The sequence below is a fragment of the Microtus oregoni genome, unplaced genomic scaffold (assembly GCF_018167655.1).
Source record: "Microtus oregoni isolate MIOR12 unplaced genomic scaffold, Mior012 000022F_ref0000154, whole genome shotgun sequence".
NCBI classification, from domain to species: Eukaryota; Metazoa; Chordata; class Mammalia; order Rodentia; family Cricetidae; genus Microtus; species Microtus oregoni.
Window position 1 is genome coordinate 35,227,977 of NW_024543081.1, and position 13,099 is coordinate 35,241,075.

Consider the following 13,099-nt stretch of genomic DNA (forward strand, 5'->3'; position numbering starts at 1 on the left):
AATAATTTTAAAACAATAAATGCATTGGCCAGCATCCTTTAATGGTGATCAGTTTCAGTTCATATTTAGTATCCACAATCAGTATTGAAATTGCTATATCTTTAGACGTCTTTTAAGGTTGACACCTGAGTTAGTTGGGCAGAACTTGAAGTTCCTTGCTGTTGGATCTAATGCTCCAGGCTCATCTTATAAGTATTCTGCTCAAACTGGAGCCAGTGCTTTGTCACAGGAGCCGTCGATCCTGTCACCCAGAGTCTTAAAGCTAGTTAACGTCTGTGTTCTCTGTGTCAAGAAAAATTCAAGATTTGTAGTCAAGATACCCTAATGTGAGCTATGAGACCTGCAGGTAAAGATGAGTTCACCTTTGAAGTGGTTTTAGGTGTTCCCTAGGAAAGAGTAAAGCGCAAACATCCATTTAGCCTTTGCCTCTGCTGGGAAGCCCAACTTCGAAGGTAACTGTTGGCTTTTCTGATTCCAAGCAGCTTGGCCGCTGTTTAGGAGTGATGATGAAACCTGTGCAGCTCAGGACCGGAGGCTCTGAAGTGCAGACAGTTTAGACAGTTGCCAGACTCAGTTGATGGAGAATGGCACACAACGAGCAGGGAGCCCAGGTGTTTGTGTGCCGTGAACGTTGTCCCATTCCCTGACTTTGTCTTGTGAGCTGAGTCTGTTTTTCTGTACTTGTAGCATGAGGACTATACTTAATTCTTTAAGACTGAAATTAAGATCATGTCATAGCACAGTCTCATGTCTGTTAATAGTTTCCAGGGTCAGCAGATTATTAGAACTGAAGGAGGTATTTGAGGACATCAAGTTGCTTCTTAAATGAGATTCAGCACATCCTTAGGTTAACAGGACAGTCTCATCTAGAACACGGCATCCTGGTTTTCAGTTCTTGTCTTTTGTGCTGACATAACTCTTGTCTTTAAGAACATTTCCTTTCACAGCCTGCCTACTCTCCTGGGTCTTCAGAAGAGGTTCCCTTACCTATATATTCCCGAAACTGTCTGAACAGCTAAATGGGTGTTTCATTTCACTAAGATACCATTATCAGGAACTGAGATAGTATATTTGTGCATTAGGAATTTTCTCAGTCTGAATGACTCAGTAAAGTACAGCCTTCCCCCATGGTAGTTTAGGGCAGAACAGTATTTGAAGGAGTTTTATTTTCATTGGCCGGTATAGATTTTAGTATATAGTGCACAGGTATTCATTATTGTTTAATCATAATACTTGGAAAATATTTACATTCAAAGGTTGATTTGCTAATACACTAGCAATTTTTTTATAGGCTAGATGGACCTAAATTAGTTGACTTCTGGCCAAGATGTTGGCAATTCTGTTGAACTTATTGGCTATTGTATTTGGATACTGCATGAGACTGTCCTCAGCGTCCTCCTTGGATAGCTGTCCTTTTTACTATCAACAGAAATTCATTTGGTGTTTTAATCTTGAAGGTAAAGAGCAGCCTTTGGAGCTGGGCGTGCATTCCATGGTAGCAGCCCCACTCTCAGTGTTTGCTAAGGAGTCTACGTCCTCTAGACACAGCGAGCACCATCATCACCATCACCACGAGCACAAGAAGAAGAAGAAGAAGCACAAGCACAAGCATAAGCATAAACACAAGCACGACAGCAAGGACAAGGACAAGGAGCCCTTTGCCTTCTCCAGCCCTGCCAGCGGCAGGTCTGTGCGCTCGCCTTCCCTCTCAGACTGAAGCATCTGCAGAGCCCTCTCCCGAGTCCCGCACAGAAGATGGTGTTACTAAAGCCTGGTCCTCCGTGGAGCATGGTGAAGGGGAAATACAGAGAAGCTGGAGTGCACTGGAGTTCTGGGCATTCAGTTTCTGCTCTTTGTATATCTGGGGTCTAAGGAGGAACTGGTTTTTTTGGTTCTGGATGAACTGTTCCATCCCTTTGTTTCTTCCTGAAAACACAGAGTGACTTCTTTTACAAAAGCCTTCATGTCTCCTGCAGACCCATTCACATGTGGTCGCCTGTGAACTGTAAGGTCAGGTATGCGTGGAAGCTGCTGATGGATGTCATGGGCAAAGGAGCATCAGCAGAAGGAACTGCCAGATCTGTGGTACCCAGCATTTCCATGAAGTGCTGAATAACACCACTTGGCATTGCTGGAAAGGCAGGCTTTTCTGTAGGACTCAACCCTCTTGGCTGCTCTTCTGTGTAGCCATAGAAAATAAGTACCATCATTTATGAGCTAAGAATTGTATATTTCCTTTTATCCTAAATTACAAAAAGTTTGGAAAGAAATTATTTTTAAAAGCATTTAAAGTAACTATCTTTTGATAGTACATTTGGTGATTTTGATGTTGTAATTTAACAGAACAGTCAGACTCTCCATTATGCTCAAATCAAGATGTTTAAATTACATTTTGTTTTGTCTTCTATTAAGTATAAAGGAATGTGTTCATATGTAAAATGTGTGTTGCTGAATGTGAACAGTTTACACACATAACTTGTACTTTTTTCTACAATTACCCTGTATATAAGGCAGGCAGGTACTCCATGCCTTTAAACCGAGCATTGGAGGGTAGAGGTAGGAGGATTGTTCAAGACCAGCCTGAGATACATGAAAGTCTGTATCAAAAAAGCAAAGTAATGAAAATTACTATATATAACAAAATATGATGCTTTAAGAGGGTGTGTTTTATTTGTTATTTATCGGCTTGGACATAGATAATTTGACCCATATTGGAGAATACCAGCAACAGTTTAAAAATACATGTGCAGTGTTTTGGTTTCTTATTTTAACAGTTTGTATGGTTGTGTGTTTTGTTTTTGTTATTTTTTTTTGTTTTTCTGAATTTACCAAGTTCTCTGGTAAATTTTTTTTCGTATCTAGTTTTTATCGTTTACCTTATTACTAAAATGTTTGACTAAATTCCTATGCTCAGAATAAATATTTCAAAAGGGATCCAATAATGCTGGACTTTTAAATAATAAATAACTTTTTTTAAGTTGAATATTCTGCCTTTGTATCACTTTATCATTTTGTTACCTTCCTGGCAAGTGTGTGTACGTAATGTGCCAGAGCACATTTGCAAAGAGCTTTGAGAGGGATTCGAACTGTCCCCAGTAGCAGTGTAATTTCAGTAGACGGAGATGAGGGTAAGGTCTCAGCAGAAGAAACAGTATCTTCAGAACAAGGGTGTGTGAAGATGGATGCTAAAAAGAAATCCCACAGTAGCTCAGAACTGAGTATAATAAAGTATTTATTTAGGGGTAGACTCACAGATCACAGTTCTCTGCCTGAACGGGGAACAGGAACCGAATCCAGCAGCCGGAAGAGAGGGAGAGGGAGGAGAATGCAAGCTGCAAGCTTTAGGGCTCCATTTATAGTATATGAGACTACACCGAAGTGGACTGGTATCTTAAAGGCTATGGGCTGAAGGAATTGCCACAACAGGTGTGTACAGGATTTAGAGAGCAGTGAGCGTGACCTGGACTGAGTGTGGTCAAGTGGTGTGTTTGAGTTGAGGTCTTACCATGCACCTCTGGCTTCTTGGAACTCACTGCATAGACCAGGGAAGGCTTGAACTCATAGAATTCTTGTCTGTGCCTCCCAAGAGCTGGATTAGAGACGTTTAATCATGTTTAGGCCTGTGATCAGGTGTTAAAGGACCTAAATTACCCTTACTAATTCAAATTAATTGCATGTTAGCCACCTCCAATTTGTTTTGAAAAATGGAAGTTTTATATTATGGTGTACAATAACATGGCATACACCATAATATAAATTTTGGAACTTTGACATTTCAAAAGAATTTTTTTGTGTCCTGGCTGCAGAGAGTAATACTAGGCAATTGCTATCTCCATAAGGCACAGAACTAGGACTTGGATTTGTCCGTGAAATCGTAAGCCAGATAGTCAGGCCGGATGCTTCTCCAAAAGAACATTTTGTGGTGACTCCAAATTACTTACGCTGCTGGTTCATAATAGACAGTAAAATGGTTTCTGGATTTGAGAATTGCTAATTATACATGGTCAACATACACGTCAGTGTTTCTGTCTCCTTCCCCAGAGGCATTTTTTAACAGTGTTTTGTTCTTTTGAGCGCATGCTTGCACACACAGTAGCTTTTTAAACTCATGATAGCAGATGATCCATATTTGCAGAAATTGCTTAATTTTTTTAATTTATTTTATGGTTTCAAAACTTGGTCATAGTAAGAAGGTTTATAATTCTGATTCTAGAAGAATTCTCCTTTTGTTGTTGTTTAGAATACTTTTTACATATTTTTGATTTTTCTTTCATCCAGAGAGAATTCCCCTGGAGCTTACTAGTGAAAGGTGCATAGCGATCCAGTTTTTCTTTGCTTCCCGAATGCTATTCAACACAGTATATTCAACACTACTATTACATACTAAGTTTCTTTATAAATTCTGGTCTACTTTTAGACTTTGTGGATCTGTCCACTGTGATGGGTTTTATTTTTTATTTATTTATTTATTTTTTTGTGATGGGTTTTATATGCTAGAGCTGATCTTTATTACTTTTCAGAATGGCTTCATAGGTTTTTTTCTATTTCTTTTTAGCTTGTAATTTATGTATGTAGAATAAATTTATTGTAGTCTGTACTCCTTAGCTTTTTGTTTGTTGGTTTGTTTTTTGGGGGGGTTATTTGTTTGTTTGATCTTTGAGACAGGGTTTCTCTTTGTAATCTTGGCTATCTTGACTTGCTCTGTAGACCAAGCTGGCCTTGAACTCACAGAGATCCACTTGCCTCTGCCTCCCGAGTGCTGGAATTAAAGGCGTGCGCCACCACCTCCTGGCATGTACTCTTTAGCTTTAACAGATACTTAGATGGCGTTTCCACCATCACAGCCCCACCACCCTCAAAATACCCTTCACTCTGTCAGGCATGGTGGTGCATGCCTTTAACTCAGCACTCAGGAGGAGAAGGCTGGTGAATCTCTGTAAGTCTGAGGCCAGCCTGATCTGCACAGCAATTTCCAAGACAGCCAGGACTGCACAGAGAAATCCTGACTTGAAAAACCAAAAGGAAGCGGGGGGAAAACCTATGTCACCTCAAATTATGACTGATTAATTTCCTGTTCTTAAAATTTTACTTTTTGATAAATTACCACTAATTAATTTTCTAACCCTATAATTCTACCTTTTAAAATGTATTAGATTTTTGTTGTTGTCTTTATTGAGGTATATATTTTTCTCTGCTTCCTCCTCCCTCCGGTTCTACCCTGTCCCATGATCCCCATGCTCCCAATTTACTCAGGAGCTCTTGTCTTTTTTTACTCATCATGTAGGTTAGATCCATGTATGTCCCTCTTAGGGTCCTCTTTATTCTCTAGGTTCTCTGGGAAGTATTGAATAATTTTTCTAAAAGATACTCTCACTATAGCACTGTCTGTCAACCCTTTAATACAGTTATACAGTTGCTCATGTTGTGGTGACTCCCCAACCATAAAACTACTTTTATTGCTACTTCATAACTGTGATTTTGTTACTGTTATGAATTGTAATGCAAATATCTGTGTTTTTCAGTGGTCTTAGGTGACCCCCGAGAAAGGTTTTTTTTTTTTTTTTACCCTCAAAGGATCCATGACCAAGGGTTGAGAACCACTGTACTGCAGCCCTGTCTGACCTGGCACTCACGTAGGTCAAATTGTTTTTGTAGCTGATGTTCAGCAGTAATCTATAATACCTTAATGTGGTTATTCTTATTAGGGATGTTGCTATTGCTATTAATACAGTTATTTTAGGAGTCACGATAGGGTAATTTATCATTTACAGTTCTGCAGTGGTTGTACTTGCCTGTGAGCTCACACTTAGGAAGTAGGGCAGGAAGCCTAAGGATACTCTCAGTTACTGAGCAAGTTTGCTGACATTTTAGACCACAGAACAGAAAGATTCTAATGGAACTCATTTATACTGTATAAATCATCTTTCTTATTGTATGAATATTTGAATATTCTTTCCTTTATACTGATTTTGTGCTTGGCTTCTGTGCTGATTGCTCATTTACAGCATTCAAAGCCACTATTCTATAAATAATGGCAATCTTACAGCTTTTTATATTTGTAATTTTCTCTTTTCTCCTTTTTTGTGTGACTTCTTTCTCTTGCTGAATGAGAGCAGCCGAGCTGGCCATCCACGCGGCTTTGGGCCGCCATTTACCTTCTCTGTCCTTGGCAGCCCTTTCTTGTGTGCTGTGGCTTTGAGTTTCACATTCTCCTTTGTTTTGGGGAAACTGGCATTTGCAGCTCTGTTTCTTGATCTTACGGGGATGACTCTTCAAAGAGCAGACAAGCAAGTTGTTGCCACCAGAGTCTCACGGACAGCTTAAAAAGGCCATGCTAATCCACACTGAAATCCTTGCTGGGGAAAATTCGTTCCCCACTCCCTACTCCTCATCCCTTCTGTCTTCAGTTTTTATTGTCGGTCAGCGAAATCCCCTCAGCTCAAATGTACTCTAGCACAGAGCTGTTTTCCAGTGCTGGCACCACCGGCTTTTAGTGTAGCCTTAGTGGCTTGCTTCCAAAGAATAAAATATGGAAAAGGAAAAATCGTAAGTTTACCCTCCAGCCTGCTGACAGATCCTGCCTCGCCTGTCCGTGGTAAACAGCCGTGATAAGCTGTGCTGATGTGCCTTTCACGGGGCTGGAGGGATGGCTCTGAGGACCTTGGTGCAGTCCCCAGTACCCATGTGTGATGTGGGAGTGTCATATATCAATCTGTTGATTTCATTGGTTAAGCAATAAAGAAACTGCTTGGCCCTCACAGGTTAAAACATAGGTGGGAGGAGTAAACAGAACGGAATGCTGGGAGGAAGAAGTGAGCTCAGACTCGACAGCTCTCCTCTCAGGAGCAGACACCTCAGAGAGATGCCATGCTCCCCTCTCCTGGGCAGACACTGGGATAGCTCTGCTCTCTGAGGCACACGCGATGAAGCTCCGACCCAGGATGGACGTAAGCTAGAATCTCCCTGGTAAGCCACCTCGTGGGCTACACAGATAATTAGAAATGGGCTAGTCCAGGTGCGAGAATTAGCCTAGAAGAGGCTAGATAGAAATGGGCCAAGCAGTGTTTAAATGAATACAGTTTGTGTGTTGTTATTTCGGGCATAAGCTAGCCAGGCGGCCGGGTGCTGGGGACGCAGCCCTGCCGCTCCTAATACTACACATGTGTCCCCACATGGCGGCTCACACCTATCTGTAACTCCAGTTCCGGCCTCCTCAGGCACTGCACACGTGTGAAGCAAAATACCTGTACATATAAAAATATCTAAATCTTTAGGGAAAAAAAATGTGGCTTCCAGAATGTGTCGGTGAGAGACACTCTGAGATGAAAACTCATGTTCTCACTCTCTGGAGTCTGTCGTCATGAGGAAAACAGAAACCGAAGTAGATAACGGTTAATCCTCAAAGCTGAGACAGTTGTAGGGAGCATGGGGGAAAGGAGGAAATTCAGGTCAGAAGAGCAATGCGGTATGTCTCTGGTGGTCCTGCAAGAGGAAGAAGACTTTGGTGGGAAAATAGTTGAAATTCAAGTATATTCAGGAGTTCCTTTGATGTCCCAGTGTGCCTGCTGTGGTCCCAGGGCTGGGGTCCCTTAAAAATTTGCATACTATAGGCTGCCTTCTCCCAAATGATGTTTTTCAAAGGAGGAACTTTGAGATGTGATTAAGGCATGAGAATTGAATTTCCATGGGGTTAACCCTTTTTTTTCCCAGCCTTTTAGAATCTTTTAATTTATTTCATTTATTATTTATGTTACATCCTGACCCCAAGTTTCCCCTTCTCCTCCCATTCCCAGGCACCCTCTTCTTCCCCTCTGCTCCTCTCCCATCTACTACTCTGCTTCTGTTCAGAAAGGGGCAGGCTTCTGCAGTTGTCAATAAGGCAAGGCATCTCAAGCTGCAGTATGGGCCAGGCAAGATTATCCCTAAGAGACCCCAGAAAGCTAGCCTGGTCTTTGATTATGGAGACGCAGGATGAAGGGCCAGCCATTAGCCAGGAAGATCCTGCCTGCACCTTGAACTTGAGTCTCCCAGTTTCCACAATGGGAAATAGTATGGGTTTTTTTGTTGTTGTTTGTAAGTTACCCAGCTCCTGGTAGTACCTGTGTAGACTAAGTCATTTTGTTCCTTAGGTTTGATAAATGTACTGTTGTAATGTAAGATGTTAACAATAGGGGAAAATAGTTTAAGGTTATTTAAAGTCTTGTGTGATGGTTTATGTCTTTAATCCCAGCACTCTCGTGACAAGAGACGGGTGTATCTCTGAGTTCGGGAACAGCCTGGTCTATAGAGAGTTCCAGGACAGACAGGACTACACAGAGAAACCCTGTCTCGAGGGGGGAGAAGTGTGTTTGTGCGTGTGTGTGCACAGGCATGCACTGTGGAAATTAGAGAATGTCTTACAGCTTCTCCCGTACCATGTGGGTCCTCAGGATCAAAGACTTGGTGGCACAGACCTTTAGCCGTAGAGCCATGTAACGTAACATAACTGGTCTTTCTTTGAACCTCTAGCTCCTAAATAATGACACGGAGTCTTCTTGTTAAGTATGAAAGCTTGACTTCAGCTTAGGTAGGCTTATTCACAACTAGCTCTTAAAACTAAAATTAGCCAGGCAGTGGTTAGTCTCAGCACTCAGGAGGCACAGGTGGGCAGATCTCTGAGTTTGAGGCTAGTGTGGTCGACAGAGTGAGTTCCAGGACAGCCAGGACTGTTACCCTGTCTTCAAAAAACAAAAAAAAACAAACCCAAACTTAAACTAACCCATTTCTATTAATCTATGTTCTGTCTCGTGACTTGTTACCTCTCCTCAGTACCTTAGGTCTGATTTCCTTCAAGTCTTGCTGGCAAAATCCACCACCTCAGATTCTTCCCAGAGTTCCTGTCTCTGTCCAGAAGTCCCACCTTACAGCTTCTCCCGTACCATGTGGGTCCTCAGGATCAAAGACTTAGTGGCACAGACCTTTAGCCGTAGAGCCATGTAACGTAACATACCTCTTCCCTAGCCGCTGGCCTTTCAGCTCTTTATTAAACCATTAGAAGCCTTAGGCAGGTGAGGAAGGACAGAGACACATCTTCACACTGAGTGCTCAAATGTCCTGCAGCAGAGCCGTCTCGCTAGTCCTTCAAGTGTGACAATAATTTATATTGTCCACATCGGGTCTTTATGGGAAATATTTACTCTTCGCAGAAGAACATTTGGAGAGAAATCAAAGATAGCAATGATATTGATCTAAAGCCTAGAAACTGTGAGGAGCAAATCAAAAGAACTTTGAAAGAAGAAATACAGTTGTCAAAGAGTTTGTGGCTAGTTTTTGTCGACTTGACCCAACCTTATGCCCCCTGGGAAGAGGGAACATTAGCTGAGAAGATTCCTTCATCAGATCGGCCTATATGCAAGCCTGTAAGACATTTTCTTGATTAATGACTGGTGTCGGAGCGCCTGGCCCATTGTAGGCCGTCTAGGCCGTGCTACTCCTGGGCAGGTGGTCATGGGTTATGTAAACAGGCTGAGCAAGCCGTGGAAGACAAGGTGGTATATGATGTTCTTTCCTGATCTCTACTTCAGTTCCTGCTTGAGTTCCTGCCCTGGCTTCTCTGTGGACTGTAAACTGTAAGCTGAACTAAATCTTTCCTCTCCAAATTACTTCTGCTCAGAATGTTTGTTGTAACAACAGAAACCTAAATAAAACAAGAGTTACCGCTCCTTAAAACTGTTGTGGGCCGGCAGATGGCTCAGCACAGGGGCGGGGCGGGGCAGTGTATGTGTGTGCTTGTGTGTTTGGGAACTTTGACCAGAGGTTGAGGGTGACCATTGCTCTCCACCTTACTTTTTTAAAACAGGGTTTCTCACTGAACATGGTGCTCACCGTCCTAGTTAGACTGCCTGAGCAATGAAAACCGAGACCTACAGGTCTCTGCCCATCAACACTGGTGTTGCAGGTGCCCACAGCCATGCTGACTGTCCCTTTTATATGAGTCCTGGGATTTGTATGTATGGTGAGCACTTTTCCCACTAGGTCATTTCCCTGGTTCCTCTCTACTCCCTAGGGTTTCTCTGTAGCTTTGGAGCCTGTCCTGGAACTAGCTCTTGTAGACCAGGTTGGCCTCGAACTCACAGAGATCCACCTGCCTCTGCCTCCCGAGTGCAGGGATTAAAGGCGTGTGCCACCACTGCCCGGCTGTCTTTGTCCTTTTGATAACAAGACATCCTAACAGGTGTGAGATGATGTCTTACTGTGATTTTGAATGGCATTTTTTTTAATGCTTAATGACACCATTTCTTTTCACATAACTTTTGACCATTCGTATATCTTACATGGACAAATATTTACTGAGGTCCGTTACCTGGTGGTTTTGTTTTTGTTTGTTATCTTGCTATTATTGTTTGAATTCTTTATATATCTTGGATATTTCCCCTGAACCGGATGTCTGGCTTAAAAATATTTTCTCCCAGTCCATAGGTTCTTTCTTTAAATTTTCTTTCTGTGAAGAAACTTTTCAGTTTAATACCTCTTGTCTATTTGGATTTGAGTTTGCTTTATTTTTGTTTTAGTGTTTCTTGTACTATATTGAATAAAATATTGGTTAAAAAACAAATCATTGCCCACACCTTTGTCATGTGAGTTTTCTCACTCTGCTTTCTGATAGTCTTTCAGTTTCTGACCCATCTGAATCTTCAGCTGAATTTGATATATACGATGGTATATAGGTCCTCTTTCGTTCTTCTGCATGTAGATACCCAGTTTTCACTACTGTGTATTGAAGAGACTGTCATTATGTGTTCTTGGCATCTTTGTTGGAAATCTGTGGACCTCACATGCACACGTTTATTTCTGGTTTCTCTGTCCTGCTCGTTGGTTGATGTGTCAAAGTTATGTACTAATTCTTCATAGCTTTGCAGTATAGTTTAAAGGTTTTATAGTTTAAAATGCCCAACTTTGTGGTGGTGTTTTTTTTTTTCTCATGATTGCCTTGACTGGTGGGTTTCTTTTGTGGTTGGTTCCATATGAAATTTAAGGATTGGGGAGTATTTTTTGAAAAGTAGCATTAGAATTTTGATGGTCATTGTACTAAATATGTAGAGCAATCTTAGTAGCGTGAATATTTGAGTGATTAATTCTTCATATCTGTGAACATGAAATATCACCATTTATTTGTGTCTTTGGTTTCTTTCATCAATGGTTTATAGTTTGCTGTGTCCAGGTCTTTTATCTCCTTGGGTAAATTTATTGCTGAGGATCTTATTTTTGTAATAATTATAAGTGAGACTTTTCTTTTGATTTCTTTTTTCGGATAGCTTATGTGTGTAGCATATGGCTAGTGTGAAGAAACAATGCTAATTGTTGAGTTATGTAGCCTCCATTTATACCATGTCCACTTATTAGTTCTAATTATGCATGTGTGTACATACATGTGTGTGTGTGTGCAGGCATGTGCACACGGATACATATTTATTAGAGCCTTCTCTACCTAGGCTTTAGTGAGCAGCAGTGACATTTCACTTCTGTCTTTCCTACTTGGTGCCTTCTTTCCCTTTCTTGGTTCCTCCTGCATAAACTGTGAATTCTTGTCTTGTCTTTAGAACAACATTTTTTTAGTATTTCACCATTAGCTGTGGGCCTTTAGAGTATAGTGTATAGTCGTTCTATGTCTAGTGTTCTTGCTAAGAGTTTTGTGTTTTTATTTGTGTGTGTGTGTGTGTGTGTGTGTGTGTGTGTGTGTGTGTTTGTGTGTGTGTGTGCCATGTATGTGCACTGTGAAGGCCAGAGGATGGTGGCAGATCTCCTTGAACTGGAGTTACAGTCTATTTTGAGCTACCCGACAAGGGTTCTGGGAACTGAATTTGGATCCTCTGGGAGAACAAGAAGTGCTCTTAACCACTGTTCCAGCTCTTCAGCCCCTAGAGAAAAGGTGGCAGTTTTATGAAATTTCTTTTCTGTCTGTCGATATGGTCAATGATCATATTGTTTCTTTTTCATCCTGTTAATGAGGTGGGTCATAAATACTCACTGAGATGTCCCACTAGCCCATGTTTTGGTATGTTAATTGAACATATTTTGTAATGTGAGGGAACCTGGTATTTATTTTCCCATGTATTTGTGTCCAAAAAAGAAAGAAAGAAAGAAAGAAAGAAAGAAAGAAAAAAAGAGAAGAAAGTAAATGAAATTTCATTTGTAACTAATTTCAAATAGCCTTGCTTCTGTGGGTGCAGTATCTTAAAGCATATTTGAAGGATAAGGTATCTGTCTTAGTTAGGGTTTCTGTTGCTGTGAAGAGACTCCTTGACCATGGCATCCCTTATAAAGGAAAACATTTCATTGGGGCTGGCTTATAGTTCAGAGGTTTACTCCACTATCATCATTGCAGGACATGAAGGTGTGCAGGCAGATATGGTACTGGAGAGACCACTGAGAGTTCTACATCTTGATCTGCAGGCAACAGGAAGTGAACTGCCACACTGGGTGTGGCTTGAGCATATATGAGACCTCAAAACCCACCTCCACAGTGACACACTTCCTCTAACAAGCTGCACTTATTCAGTAGGGCCATGCGCCACTCCCTATGAGGCAAACATTCAAACACATGAGTCTATGGGGGCCATATCTATTCAAGCCATCTTAGCACCGTAGACTGCCCCTTAAAGACTGCTCTGCTTCCCAGTGAGAGCAGCATGGGACGTGCTGTGCATCTGGTATAGCACTGCCCAACACTGCACTGCACATTGACTATTTCTGGTCTCTGCCCATTGGATGCCATGCAAGTCTTTGCAACAATTGCAAATTCTCAACCTGTCTGAAATATCTGTCTCTGCATTGGGCTCATGAACATTAAATGGGAATGGCATTAGCCTCTCACTTTATGAGACCTTATATTTCATAACTTAAATTAGCAGATTTTTGTTCCCCAAACAAAAAGTCTCCCAACCTCTCCTTTCACTGCCTTCCATTCTTTGTTTTATTTTGTTTTTCTTTTTGAGACATTGTCTTGTTATGTTGTCTTGGCTAGCCTTGAGCTAGCTATATAATCCAGACTGGTCTCACATGTGGTGATCCTCCTGTGTCCACCTTCCAGGGGCTAAGATTCCACATGTGCCCTGCTTAG

General features: G+C 41.5%; 1 protein-coding gene across 1 annotated transcript in view; it reads left to right on the forward strand.

Annotated features, from left to right (window-relative positions):
- The window catches only part of Taf2 (TATA-box binding protein associated factor 2), a 70,882-nt gene extending 67,903 nt beyond the window's left edge, over positions 1-2,979 (forward strand). Inside the window, exon 26 of the mRNA XM_041672505.1 lies at positions 1,458-2,979. Coding sequence (XP_041528439.1) covers positions 1,458-1,717 — 260 coding nt within the window. The 3' untranslated portion in view covers positions 1,718-2,979. The remainder of the gene's footprint in view (positions 1-1,457) is intronic.
- The last annotated feature ends 10,120 nt before the right edge of the window (positions 2,980-13,099 follow it).